Raw genomic sequence first — 14,811 nt, forward strand, 5'->3', positions numbered from 1 at the left:
TCCATAGTTACTCAGAGCTGCTCTTTCTCTATCTCCCTTCCCCTCCAACATTTCTTTTTAGGATTACGGAAGATAATACAGATAGTCCTAAACTTACAACAGTTTGTTTAATGACTGTTCAAAGTTACATTGGGACTAAACAAATGACTATTTTTCATACTGGCTACATCCCTATAGTCACATGATCAAAATTCAGACACTTGGCAACATATTTGCCATGTCCAAGGGGTCATGTGGCCACCTTCTGACAAGCAAAGTCAATGGGGGAAACGAGATTCACTTTACAGTTAGTGTTACTAACTTAACTTTAGTGATTTAATTAACTGTGACAAGAAAGGTGGTAAAATGGAGCACATACAATTAACAACTGTCTTCCTTAGCAACAGAAAATTTTGAGCTCAATTTTTATAAGCGAGGACTACCTAAACATGCCCCAGAGTAGGTAACGGACGCTGATGATGTTTATTTATTGATTTATTCCAACTTTTCATCCAAGAAAGATGATCAAGGTGACGAACATGATTTAAATAGTACAGAAAATATTATCAGAAAATAATAAAAATAAAAGAATTAAAGCATGATTAAAAATAGTCAACGCTAATTTGTTCAAAAGCATTGACTTTGGCACTAATTGGAGACCCGGGCACATTTCTCACAGTTGAATATGACAAAGGGGAAATTTGAGTCTAAGAATGCTATTCAGCAGCATCAATCATTTTGTAGAATTACTCATGTCCCTTTTGAGCTGGAAATGAAATGTCCAAAGTCTAAAGAAGAGACAGAGGATGTGGAGTCATCTGAAAGATCTTTGAGCCTAGACACTCGGAAGAAGTTACCAGAATTGTTTGTGATATTAGTTCCCCACTTGCCCCTCTTTCTTGACTGCCAAAGAGGCAATAAGGAATTTGTTTCTGGCAACAATCAACAATTCATTGTAGGAGAAGAAAATGCTAGTTATAGAAATATTACACAAGATAATGGGCCTAAAAATTAAAACTAGACTTTTAAATTGAGAGTGTTTGAGTTTTCATTTTGCAGGAGCCTCTAAGAACTGAATTTGATGAAAAAACTAAAAAGATTTTGATGTGATAGGCTGCTTTAAAATTAATAAATAGAAAACATAAGATGTTGGTTAAAAATATAGCTGCACAAAATTAAGGTGTTTTGATGAAGAAACCTGTTAGAGTTAGATAAAAATAATTATGAATTTGAAAAGGACAACACTGAATTTGATGTATAGTTGTGTATAAATGATATTATTGCTAGGAAAAACTTGTACTGAAAATAAAGAGAGAACAAGATTGTACAGCTAATGCTCAACTTAACAACAGTTCATTTAGTGACTGTTTGAAATTAAAATGGCACTGAAGAAAGTGATTTGCGTTTTTCATACTTATAACCATTGTAGCATCTCCATGGTCATGTGAACAGAATTCTTGGCAACTGGTTCATATTTGTGAAGATTGCAGTGTCCTGCATGTGATTATGCAAACTCATTTTGCAACCGTGTGACAAGCAAAGTTTTTAAGTTTTTTATGTACAGACTGGAAAGCCACTTGTCTAAAATGGTATAGGGTCTCCTGCCTGAGTTGAACTAGAAGACCTCCAAGGTCCCTTCCAGCTCTATTCTGATTGATAAAGTCAATGAGAAACCAGATTCACTTACGATCTGTGTTAGTGACTTAATAACTATAGTGATTTGTTTAATAACTCTGGGCATAAAATCGAGCAAAATTCACTTAACAACTGTCTCAGCAACATAAATTTTGTACCCAACTGTAGTCTAAGTTGAGGACTACCTGAATGGTAAAACAGGCGAAAAAGGGATATAATATACAGTTGAACTAATGACCAAGTATCTGGAAGAAAGAGTTGAAATTTATAATGAATCATAATTTTAAATTTTAAATATAATTTTTATAAAATGAGTAATTGTTGGTACATGACAATTGATAAATTGACAGCTTTGATGAAAGAAAAGACTTAAGACAAACTTTCTACTTGAATACTACTTTTGGACTTTTTGTAAGAAACTGAAAAATGAAAAGTTGATTTTGGGATTCTATGATTAGAATTACATGGGACAGTGAAAGTAAAGTGTTAATCTTAGAATAAGAGTTTCATATATTATTTTAATCTTACATCTGTACCAAAGTCATAATAATTTTTAACCACTTTCCCCCTTCTCCCCACTTTTTTTACTTTCTTTTTTTAAAGAAAGCTTACTTTCTGTTTATCTTTTAATGTTATAATTCTTTTGAAAATCAAGTTACCTGAAATTGTTACCTTAAAGTTTTCTTTTTCAAAATTCAAATACCCATTAAGCTCAAATAATGAAAGTTTCAGCTTTTGTATTCCTTCTTGATGGAACAAGCTTTCTTTAAAAAAAAATTAATTTTTCCTTTTTTATTTACATTGAAAACTTGCTGTTTTCTTTACAAATGAGCAGGAATAAAACATATAACTCAGAACATTATAATATTGCTGTATTTAGGACACAGATTTATGATGACACTGATTATTTACAAACAGATGGGAAGTAACTGAGCATCTCCACAGTATGGTTTCCTTCACAGATTTCTGAAAACACATTATTTAACTTACCTGATCAATTCCACGGCCTTTACATTGCAAAATGATAACTTCTAATAGTTTTGCTGCATGACATTCTGCATCTTCTCCTGCTACACCTGTAAGGACCTAGGAAATATATGAACTATGAATTTTGGTACTCATCACTTTCTATAAATAAATTCATCAATATAAAATGTTGTCATCTATAGGTTTCATCAATATATAAACGACTAAACATATTCTGTGCAAGAAATCTCCAATCAAAACAGAGAGACTGTTCGTTTTAATAGCAATGATCACCAAAAGAAATAAAAGCCAATATGAGAACTCAAGACTCATTCTTGTTTAAAGGAAAGGACTTCTCCACCAGATTTTTAAAAGGCCTATTTTCCTAACATTAGCTCTGCTTGGGTTGTTGACATTACACCTGGAATTACCATTCATGCAGCAGTTAACAAAATATGACAAAGGTGTTTCAAAATTCTGCCTTATTTCGCACCATTATGTTTGAGAATTTGGAGGCTGGACAATGGTAAACTTGTCTTTCAACATCATTAGACCAGTACTATGATCTCATGTTGCTCTTTGGCTGCAGATTGTATGTGAGCAATATAGCCTACGTGCAGAACGCAAATGGACTTTATCACTAGACATAGATAATGTACTATGCACATTTGACTGCAGCCATTTAAATCTACTCTGGAAGACAAATTAAAAACATAACACACATAATATTCACATCTCTTTTTTCCTAGTTTTAAAAAGGCTCACAATACTATTCCGAGGAATGGGTTACCTACCTTTTTACACATACTGTAGATCATTTCTAGGTATTTTGTATCAGACAGGAGCGTGTCTGTATCAACAGTTACATAATTATGCAACAGTGGCATCATATCTGTATTTAAAAAGAATAATACTACAGGTATTATATATGTTCCCACTTAATATTCATAAAAATACAGTATGCATTAGCATTTCAGTTTATGTCATATCATTTCCCCTTTGTAACATGAGCTCCACAAGGCATAATGCAATTCACCTGTAAAGTAATCAAAACCATCCTGCTGAAATACGTCAAAGACCAGAGGCAGAAGCTGCCACATCTGTGCAGAGACCTGCTGACAGGTCAGGCTGTGAGCCAAGGAGAAGATTTCCTCATAGAATTCTAGAACAGAACCAAAGTATAATTAAGAGTGACTTTGATCAAATTAGTAGTAGATTGTTTAATGTGTTCGTATTATTTAATGCAACTTAAAAAATTACCTAAAACATGTTGTTGTAGAACTGTTCCAATTACTTGTAAACAGATACCTTCTAACTGTTGAGTAATCTGAAACAGAATATTTAAATGTAAGACAAGATATGTATAAGATTGTTGTTGTTAGTTGCAAAGTCATGTCTGGCCCATCATGACCCCATGGCCTTCCTGTCCTCTACTATCCCCCAGAGTTCTTTTAAGTTCATGCTGTCTGCTTCAGTGACTCCATCAACCCATCTAATTCTCTGTTGTCCCCTTCTTCTTTTGCCCTCAATCTTTTCCAGCGTTAGGGTCTTCTGCAACGAGTCTTTCCTTCTCATTAGGTGATGGAAAATCCAATTTGAGATTCAAATAGTATGTGATCCATCCCCCATGATCCATATTCATTCTTTTCCCCTTCCTTACATGATACCTATAACTTTTTGCACTTTTTCAGAACATTTTAAATTTGCTTTATTTTTTTTTTTATTTTTTTTCTTGAAGTTCAGGTGCAGAATTTGTCAGAAGTTATTTTATTCTAGAAAATGGGTGTAATACTGAAACCTGAAACTTTTCTTTCTGGGATAGTTAATATACAGATGGGGGAAAATATGGGACTTTTTAATATACAGCTATGGCAGCAAGGTTGTTATATGCTTAAAGTTAGAAAGAATATATACCCACAATGGAAAGAATGGATGTTGAAATTAACAGAGCTAGCTGAGATGACAAAATTCTTTGCTCAGAGATAATAATTTGATTAAATTTCATGCAATCTAGAGGCCATTGATGAGATTGTTTTGCAGGATAAGGAGAAGAATCAACTTTTGACTTTGCATTTTGAAGATTAGATTAGACTCAACTAGAGAAATAATTGTGGTTTTTAAAATAAAAGGTTAACTACCTTTGGTATCTTAGAGGGCTTTTTGGATGATATTAAAAAAATATTTCATCAATATTGATTTTTAGGAAAGAAACAATTGTTTTTGGAACAATTAGTTCAATAGATTTGTAAGACTCAAATTATATGTGAATCTGATGACCAGCAATTAATGTAAAGGTTATTGTAATGTTTTAATATTACATGGAGAAAAGCTATATTTTAAGAGTTTTTTGAATATATGATATATGTTTCTATAGTCCTTTTGTGAGAAAGAGATAAGAGCCTCCATTGAATGATTACAAAGAAAAAAGAAAAAATGCATATGTTTGATAATAAGCTTGATTTTGTGTAGGAAACTATGTATTGTCTTTTATTCTATGCTGGAGAAATAAAAATTAAAAAAATATATGGAAAAAAATATTGATTTTAAGTATGAATACTATGAGTATTTTAAGATATTTTATAGATTGTGTTATTTCCTTAAACTCAGAGGTGGTTGAATTTTCAATATACAGTGATCCCCCGATCATTGCGAGGGTTCCGTTCCAGGACCCCTCGCAATGACCGGTTTTTCGCGAAGTAGCGCTGCGGAAGTAAAAACACCATCTGCGCATGCGCAGATGGTGTTTTTACTTCCGCAGCAGCAGCGAGGAGCCGAAGATTGGGGTTTCCCCACCGCCCACGCAAACTCCTCGCTGCCGCTCGCCCGCCCTTCGCCTGCCCACGCCGTTCGCTCGCGCCGCTTCCCAGCTGAGTCCTGAAGCCAATTCGCTTCAGGACTCAGCTGGGAAGCGGCGCGAGCGAACGGCGTGGGCGGGCGAAGGGCGGGCGCGCGGGCAGGCGGTGGACAAGCCGTTCGCTCGCGCCGCTTCCCAGCTGAGTCCTGAAGCCAATTCGCTTCAGGACTCAGCTGGGAAGCGGCGCGAGCGAACGGCGTGGGCGGGCGAAGGGTGGGCGAGCGGCGGGCACACGGGCAGGCAGGCGGCGGACAAGACAAGCGGCGGGCGCGGCAGTAGCGAGGAGTTTGCGTGGGCGGTGGGGAAACTCCTCGCTGATGCCCGCCACTCGCCCTCCCGCCAGCAAGAGGGGGAAGACCCAGGGAAGCCGCCCAGCAGCTGATCTGCCCGGCGCCATCTACGCATGCGTGCCCATAGAAAAAAAGGGCGCGCATGCGCAGATGGTGGTTTTACTTCCGGGTTCAAAAATCGCCATATAGCCGTTTCGCAATGATCAGGATCGCAATACCCGGGGGATCACTGTACAGTGGTACCTCAAGATACGAACCCGGAAGTTCGGCAAAAGTTCGGGGCTCGGGAGGTTGCTGGGAAGCCCCCCAGCCCGGCTGTCACCTTTTAAAACAGCCGGGCGGCTTTCCAGCAGCCTCCCAAAGCCGAACGCCAAACCCGAACTTCCGCGTTCGGAGGCTGCTGGGAAGCCCCCCAGCCCGGCTGTCATCGGGTTTGGTTGCACGGATTGACTTTACATTGTTTCCTATGGGAAACAATGTTTCGTCTTACGAACCTTTTGTCTTACAAACCTCCCCCTGGAACCAATTAGGTTCGTAAGATGAGGTATGACTGTACATTACTTTTGTTATATTTGATGTCTTTTTGTCACTTAGTTTTTGTCATTCTCTTTTCTTTTAGTTTGTTAGTTCGTATTTTAAGATATGATGTCAAAACTTAATAAATGCATTATTATTTTAAAAGCTATTTTATTCTGAACTCTCCTCCCACTTTTCATTAAGAAACGTGGAGGTGTTTTTAGCTCTCCAGCCAAAAAACTAGCAAATGCGATGTTTTCATATTGTAGAAAACTGGCTCTTTCTACAGCCTACAGAACAATCACAAGAAGAGTTGTTGAAGTGTTTCTGAAGGCTGGATAAATCCTTTCTACTATTCAGAAAAGTCATGTTTACTAGCTTTCTGGCTGAAAAAGTAACAAATGTAAGGTTTCTGAAGAACAGAAAAGCTGAAAAGATCTCAGAACTTCAGGATAGAAGCTTTTTTTCTTCAGCGCATCCCCCACTTCCGGAGTTCCCCCCTGCATGGAGGATAATGGAAAACCTTCCAAGAAAGTAGCAACTTGCAACCATTTTTAAGTTAAAGGACTTAAGGATGTAATTCAAAAAATGAATTATGATAACTTAAAGGAGAGACTGTAAGCATTTTTCCTGAGTCTCTGGTAACTTTGAATGATTGTTAAATGATTGTTTATAAGTAGAGGACTACCTATATTCATGCAATTATCAACAGATAATTCTTGCAGTTCATAAAAATGCATATATCTTCCCCCTCAAAAAAAATACCAGGAAGATGCTATTTAATTATTTAGTTTCATAAATAATGTAGTTACTGTATTTTTCGGTGTATAAGACGCACCTTTTTCCTCCCTAAAAGAGGCTGATAGTGAGGATGTGTCTTATACTCTGAATGTAGCTTTTTTTCAGCCCTAACTAGCTGCTAACAATCTTCCCAGCTCTTACCATGCATGCTCTTTCATTGTTTCTCTCTGTGAATAATGTTTTCCAAGCCCTAAGTCTTTGCAGGGTTTTTTTCATTACTCTAACTTGCACTGAGTAAGTTTCTTTCCAGCCCTAACCAGGTGCTAACAATGTTGTCAGCTCTTACCGGCTTGCAAGCTCTTTCATTGTTATTCTCTGCCAAGAATGTATTCCAAACCCTGTTTTTGATTTTTTTTTCCCCATTCACTATTTGCTCCAAATGTTTCTTTCCAGCCCTAACCAGGTGCTAACAATGTTCCTAGTTCTTAACCGCTTGCAAACTCTTTTATTGTTATTCTCTGCAAAGAAGATTGTTTTCCAAGCCCCAAGTCTTTGCAGGGTTTTTTCCATTGCTCTACTTATACAGACTGTTTCTTTCCAGTTGTTAATGATGCTCCCAGCTCTTACTAGCTTGCAAGCTCTTTCATTGTTACTCTCTCAGAATAATTTTTTAAGCCCTTAACCAGGGGATAAAATAACGTACTGAAGCTGACCAGACTAAGGACACTAGCCAGATGAATACCTGGTAAGTAGATTCTTTTCCCTATTTTCCTCCCCAAAAACTAAGGTGCGTCTTATATTCTGGTGCATTTTATACTTCGAAAAATACAGTAGTTAAGGCAGTTTGCTAACAGTTCCAAATAAATAAATAAAAATTAAACCAACTAAAATGAGCTCCCTTAGGATCGATCCAAAGTGGGTAAATACATAAGTAATTAAAAAGGAATTTGTATAGCTTATATGTATTTTATGGTAATGCTCCCAATCGAATGCAGTTTCACATTTATAAATAGCACCTCATTGCATTATTTTATTTCTACAATAAGTAGCAGCAAGTTTGTTCCACTCAATGGTATAGCAATATATTATAAATATAATGAATGAATAAATAAAGCACATACATAAAAACACAGATTAGGTTAAAGGTCTATCTAATCTAACATCCTGTTCTTCATAAATTGGCTAATGAATTAACTACGGTTAACTAAAAAGTACAATATATTTGAATATCAGATGTGATTGCATATAACAGAGGAAGGCTACTGCCTTCATAGTTACCTTGGAAAATACCTAGAAACACAGTTATTTTGAAAAATACCTAGAAACACAAATAGGCTACCATGAAAAAAAAATACTGGATGAATCAGTTCTGATTCCAATGTATAGATGTTTGTATCAATTCTCAGTCAACAATTAATGTTTGATTACTTATTTAATATATGTTTGCACTCCTTTGTAATTTGAAACATTTTGAAGAAGTGAACAAATACATTTTAGTAGTACACATTTGTGTTTATTAAGAAAGAGAGAAACATATTTATTTAAAAAATGGAGAGGGGGAAATTATTTTCTTTCAAAATTCACATTATGAAGTGTGGATTAAATAGATAAGTTTTAATTAGCTGCCTCAAAATGCTATAGTAGCCTTCGAATTAAGTTTGTATAAAAGTTGCAGCAATTGTTATTTATCAATGTTCTATGCAAATAGCAATTTTACTTGTATTGTAAATGATGCCAGTACTAAAATTCTCTGTTCATTTCATCACTACTAGATGAAGGATTATATATTTTTTAAATACAGAATCAAATTTTCGTCTCATTAGCTTAGGCTGCTACTTAATTGTCAAACAAAAACCTGTCATAGACCAACAAAATAGTGTTGTCCTCCCCCAAAGAGGATCCTACTAAAATTGGAAGAGGGGGAATATAACTGAAAATAACCACAAAAATCCTTACCTCTTTGTGATCTTCAACTACACTAAGAAGTGTATCAATAGTATTCAAGATTCCCATAGCTGTTACTGCTTTATCGTCACTGCCTTCTTCATCTGGTCCTGTCTGAATCACCTGGTTAAAAGTCATTGCCTAAAAACACACAAAAAAAATCTCAACTAAAAGTTATAATTTAAGAAACGGATAGTAAAGAACCAGGGAGTAAGGAAATCCGACTATGTTTCCAAGAATATGCATATTTACATTATAAATAAATAAGCATGCCTGTGCGAGGACCAATCAAGAGAATTTGAATGTTGTTTTCTTGTGGCTCAGGGGATTAAAAAGTTGATGTGGGGTTTGTGTTTTGTGGCTCATTTGGAGTTATCAAAGAAGCATGTCTTTGCAAACCATTCACAACAGACACTCAACAGAGCAGTCATTAGCGAAGCATGTATTCTTCTTTCCCAATGTAGGTGATCTCAAATAAAAGCAGAAAACTGAATTCAAATCTTATCTTTTAGTATTTCAAAAGGGTATTTCTTGATACTTTCATTATTCCATATTATTAGATATATATGCTGCACTTAACCAAATACAAGTTTACCAGAGTGTAAATGTACCTATTAAGTTTATCAGTCCTAAATGCACCTATTATCCCTGCGTAGCAGTCAAACTTTAATTTAATTTAATTTATTAAGTGTAGGCCGCCCAATTCCTTGCGGATTCTGGCAGCATACAACAAATAAAAATATAAATACAGTTAAGACCCCTAAACTAGCTAGCATCCTACACAAATATTTAGGAAATTTCTGGAGAGAAATACAAGCAATGAAAACACTGAAATATGGGCAGCAAATGTATCAGACAGATAGATGATAGATAGATAGATAGATAGATAGATAGATAGATAGATAGATAGATAGATAGATAGATAGAGAGAAACAGTCAGTCAGTCAGTACTGGGCCCAGACTTACCAAGTGCTGAGTCATCTCAACTGCTATAGGAGTAACTTCTTCACTATATTCACAGATCATTTTTTGAATTACATTGGTAAGATCATCATTCTCAGTTTCTCTAATTATATGTAGAAGGGCCTGCATTACAGGTCTAATGAATGGTGTTATATATTCTTTAGCTGCAAAGAAAGTAAGTACAAATGTTACTTTTTCATAATCATTAACAAAACTGAATAACTAAGCATTTTTATTTGTTTTTTAAAAATATGGTCTGAAAAAGATTCTTTCAATTATTATTTAATTAATTTTGCTGGCTGGCTTTATTTTGAATAAATATTTTATTAGTAAACATTCTGCAAAATTCCAGGGCTTTCCCAAGCCCCTCCTTCAATATTTGTGCTTATTTCTCTCTTATATAAAAAGAGGAGGCCTTGATCATTCCTCCTGACAAATTATTTCACATTTGCTTTTATTTCCTGATTCTCGGCTTCTTTGACAAAGAAGAAAATGTACCTCTCTCTTGATTACTAATCAAAACTTGCAGTGCAATGGCAGCTTCCACTTTAACAGGCATTTCTCTATCATCAATCAGGCATCTTCTTGTTAACTCCAGTGCTGTCTGAAGGTTCTGGTCACTCTTAAATTTAACTTCACAAAAATAATGGAGAACCCAGCAAGCCTGGTAAAGTTGGTAAGCAGTAAAACACATTTAATTATGGTCAACATGCATATTACTCTACATACATATAATTATTCCTTATGTTTGTAAGTACCTAAAAAAATTCAACAATATACTTTATGGTAGCATTGTGCATTAAGACTTGTCTCACTTTTTATAATATTCTATTATTAGTCTGGTTTTATAGTATCAAAAAGATTTAACTTATGTACTAACTTGCTTGATACTAAAAATCTTATTCTAAAATCCTTATAGAAAACTATTTTGCTTAGTATCCAAAATATTATTCTACAATTGTTACAGGAGACAAAATTAGATAATCTTGAAATATTCTGTAATATTTACTACCGTGTTTAACCAAAAATAAGACATCTCCAAAAATGAACCCTTTCCCAAAAATAAGTCCTCCCCAAAAATATTTAAACACATGCGCAGCTGGTCCCTGCCATTTTCTCTGGTTAGGATTAGGAAGACAGAGCTAGAAATCAGGTAAGACAGCAAGAATAGCCCTGTCTTGCTCCATGTGTCCTAAAATAATAAAACCTCCCCAAAAATAAGGCCAAGCACTTATGTTGGGATTTTAAAAATATATAAGACAGTCTTATTTTCGGGGAAACATGGTATATAAATACAGATTACAGAACCTTATTATATAAAATGTTATTAAAGTTAATTAAATTATTTTAACAGGAAACCAATGTCATTTGGAGGGAGAACAAACTGGCCAGTTACATTTGTCCATTTCCCTTGCAATTTAAGAATGAGTCTACTATTAATTGAGACTGAATTGAAAGTGACTGGCTGGCTAAAGTTCGATGGTAAACTTCCATGACTGGAATGGATTTCAGTCTTCATCTCCCTGAACCTATACTTTAAGTATTACATCATGCTGGCTGCTGATGGTATTTTATGGAACTCAAAATTCTGACTGCAGAGGCTTTAGCAAGATTAAAGTCATGTACTTGTAACTTTGCACTTAGATTATTGCAATGCAAACCCACACTGGACTGTTTTTGATATCAATTTGGAAGTTATAGCAATCACTAACTGCTGTCTAGATAGTCCTCTGGTTATGACCATTCATTCAGTAACTGTTTGAAATAACAATGGTGCTGGAAAAAAATAGACTTATAACCACTTTGAGTTCCAGTCAGCCACCAGGATGTAATATTTAATATGTAGTCAGGGAGATGAAGGCTCCAATCCATTCCAGTCATAGAAATTTACTGTTTTAACCAAAACCTGGGTACTTGATAACGGGATTGCATTTACAACTGTCACAACATGTGTGGGTCATATTCTCCTGCCCTACGCCAACTGCCTCCGCTTCAGTTTCCCCCAGGTGGTGACAGCAGAATATAGCAGCTTCATAGTCTCAGCCCCGCTCTGTAAGGTGGCCAAAAAAGCACAAATTGGGGGAGAGGGGGAGGAGTTGTACAAGGCAAAAATAAATTGCCACCTTCTGACTTAGTGATCCCCTGAAATCATCCCCTCCAAGAAACCAAGGCTTGGGGTTGAGAAGGACCAAATTGAAAATGGGGTGTATTAGGGTGGGAGCTTTGGAGAGACAGAAAACATGATTGCTATTTTCAACTTTCCCTGGCAGCTCCTGACAAGTAAAGCCAATGGAAAAGCTGACAAGAGGCCACAAATTGTGGTTGCAAGAGATTCTCATTTAATGACTTCAACTGAGACCGCCAAAACTTCCATTGCTAACCAGTCCAACCATATATTTTTTCCCTTAATGATCACTTTGGTTAAGAGATGGAAATTCCCATCTCAATTAGGGCCATAACCTGAAGACTATCTGTAATATCAACACCAAGCAAGCCTTCTACTTTATACTTGCAGGACTATCTGCTCCAAATAAAATCTGCCCACATATGTGGGCCAGAAAGACATGCCATAGATTCCTTATTTAACATTCAATGGATGTAGTGCTATTGCTAACATGTTGTAAGTCACCCTGAGTCTAAGGAGAAGGGCGGCATTAAAAAAAATATCAAATCAAATCAAATCAAATCAAATCAAATCAAATCAAATCAAGAAAGAAAGAAAGAAAGAAAGAAAGAAAGAAAGAAAGAAAGAAAGAAAGAAAGAAAGCCTGTATATATACACATCTCAAATACATTTATATTCTGGAAAGCTGTGAAAGAGATTTTTTAAAGACCTTCAAAGTAGACAGCATTACTTAATTGAAGGTAAATGTTTTTGGGCAAGTGGTAAATATGCTATTGTTGCAAGATGTTACATATTGTTATTTTATGGTATGGTATACCATATAGGATCCCTGAGTGAGGTAGTACATAAGCACATGTAATAATTATATTATCAAAATCATTTTATTTCCCATCACTACACCCTACAACTTTTGTAAGACTTAGGGGACTTTGTGTTCCTTTACATTCTAGAAACTTCCAGAAGTCTTGATCCAACTTTCCACTTACCCTTGCTCTCATGTAGCCCAGCTCATTACTGAACAGAGGAAAGACATGATTCTGCAACATGTACTCCATCTGATCTTTGTATACCTTTTTCTGTGGAAACATTTTTCCAAAAAAGTAGATCAGTCTATTTTTTTACATATATAACTCACTTCTCAAAAATGTATTTTGATTTTTCCCCATCCTATTAATATTAGTAACTGAGTTAAGTAGTTGCTAAACTAATACATAATAAACTACTAATACTGACTCTGGCCAAAATAGTATTTCACAGATAAGAAACTTTTACCTAAATTATTGAAATAAAGCTAAGACAATGTGAATCAGGAGTGTCAAACTTGCATCATTCATGGCATTGTCACATGACATATAGCTTTTTTCTTTGCTAAATTGGGCATGACCCAGCGAGTTTGACAGCCCCGATGTAAATTATTCATGTGTTATGGAGTTACCTAAACCTAATCATGCAAGAATTATTTCAACCACAAATCTGTTACCAGATTTGAGTCAAAATTAACTGATACAATTTAAGAGGTACAATTCAAGATAATCTATTCTGTTAGATATAGAATAGTGATAAATACACAAGAGGTACACATTCAATACAGATATCATGCATTTAGCATGCTAGGATCATTAATTTATGTCAATTGTACAAGGTCTGTTTCTTACGATTAATCTGGGTGGATAAAAATTGATTGTTTTTAAAAAATCAAGATTTTTTCATTTTTATCAAATTTATATTAATAAAATGCTTTTGGAGTAAAAATCTATCTAAAGATAGTTTTGTATTTATGATACATTAATATTTTTGTTTATTCAGCATGAAACTGAGCTTAGTCATAAAGCATGAGGCTGTATATTTTGCAATATTGGGACTATCGGTGAGTAAACAACAGGTCAGAGGAGGAGCCACAGCAGAACAGAGATGACCATTGTTCTTTAAAAATTATGATTTAAATAGAGTTGATTTAAATTGACTTAATTTAAATCAAATCCACCCTGTGATTAATTCCTCTGAAAACTTTCCACTACCAGTTTCAGGAAAGCAAACATTTTAAGATTATGTGCTGAATAAATTTCATCACATAATCTTAATATATGTATAAAGTTGAGTAGATTAAAGTTTCTGTAGACACGGGCAACTGTTAAAAAAAAAGGGGGGGGACATTCTAAGACCATCATGATTGCAAATAGTCATTAAACAATCAGTCATAAGTCAAAGACTACCTGTAATGAAAATAAGGCAGAAAAATTTTAAGAGATTTTAAGGATCAACAAAATTCTCACTTACTTTCAGAAGTATTTCAGCCAAAGAACCAATCATATGCAATGCTCCATCTTTTTTACGAGGATCTGCACTTGGCTCTGTGAGGATTTGGTAACAAAAGCCCATTGTTTTTTGCAAGACCTAATATGAGAGTTAAATTAAAAATTATATCAATCAATCAAAAGGTTCAACTAATATTCTGAGTTGATAATTCCTAATGCCCAAGAGTTTATCTGCCCATGTTTAATTTTTCTAAATATTGTACATGAAAATTGCTTAAATGTAAAAAAGATACAAGGATTAAAACTGTCTTTAGGGAATTCAGTTAAAGTGAAAAGATACATTACTGACTGCCGGAGCTAATCATTAACAAGAAAAATCTAAAATCTTTAGACACATGCTCTCCTCCGCCCCCAAAACTATAAAAATACAGTGATCCCCCGGTTATTGCATTCCCGACCATTGCGAACAGGGTAATCTGCTATTTTTGAACCCGGAAGTCAAAACACCATCTGCGCATGCGTGCCCTTTTTTCTATGGGCACG

The 14,811-nt window shown here is 35.3% G+C and overlaps 1 protein-coding gene and 1 non-coding gene across 2 annotated transcripts in view; both read right to left on the reverse strand.

Annotated features, from left to right (window-relative positions):
* Positions 1 to 14,811, reverse strand: part of IPO7 (importin 7) — a 60,585-nt gene that overhangs the window by 12,574 nt on the left and 33,200 nt on the right. The window contains 9 exon segments of the mRNA XM_070763393.1: positions 2,605 to 2,700; positions 3,375 to 3,472; positions 3,617 to 3,742; positions 3,841 to 3,907; positions 8,938 to 9,066; positions 9,892 to 10,052; positions 10,387 to 10,552; positions 13,000 to 13,089; positions 14,291 to 14,407. Of these exon segments, the coding sequence (XP_070619494.1) occupies positions 2,605 to 2,700; positions 3,375 to 3,472; positions 3,617 to 3,742; positions 3,841 to 3,907; positions 8,938 to 9,066; positions 9,892 to 10,052; positions 10,387 to 10,552; positions 13,000 to 13,089; positions 14,291 to 14,407 (1,050 nt within the window).
* On the reverse strand, positions 3,076 to 3,256 carry LOC139158203 (small nucleolar RNA SNORA23). The gene has a single exon (XR_011557605.1). It is a non-coding gene; the product is annotated as a small nucleolar RNA SNORA23 (small nucleolar RNA).

Source organism: Erythrolamprus reginae, chromosome 1, assembly GCF_031021105.1.
Source record: "Erythrolamprus reginae isolate rEryReg1 chromosome 1, rEryReg1.hap1, whole genome shotgun sequence".
Taxonomy (NCBI): domain Eukaryota; kingdom Metazoa; phylum Chordata; class Lepidosauria; order Squamata; family Dipsadidae; genus Erythrolamprus; species Erythrolamprus reginae.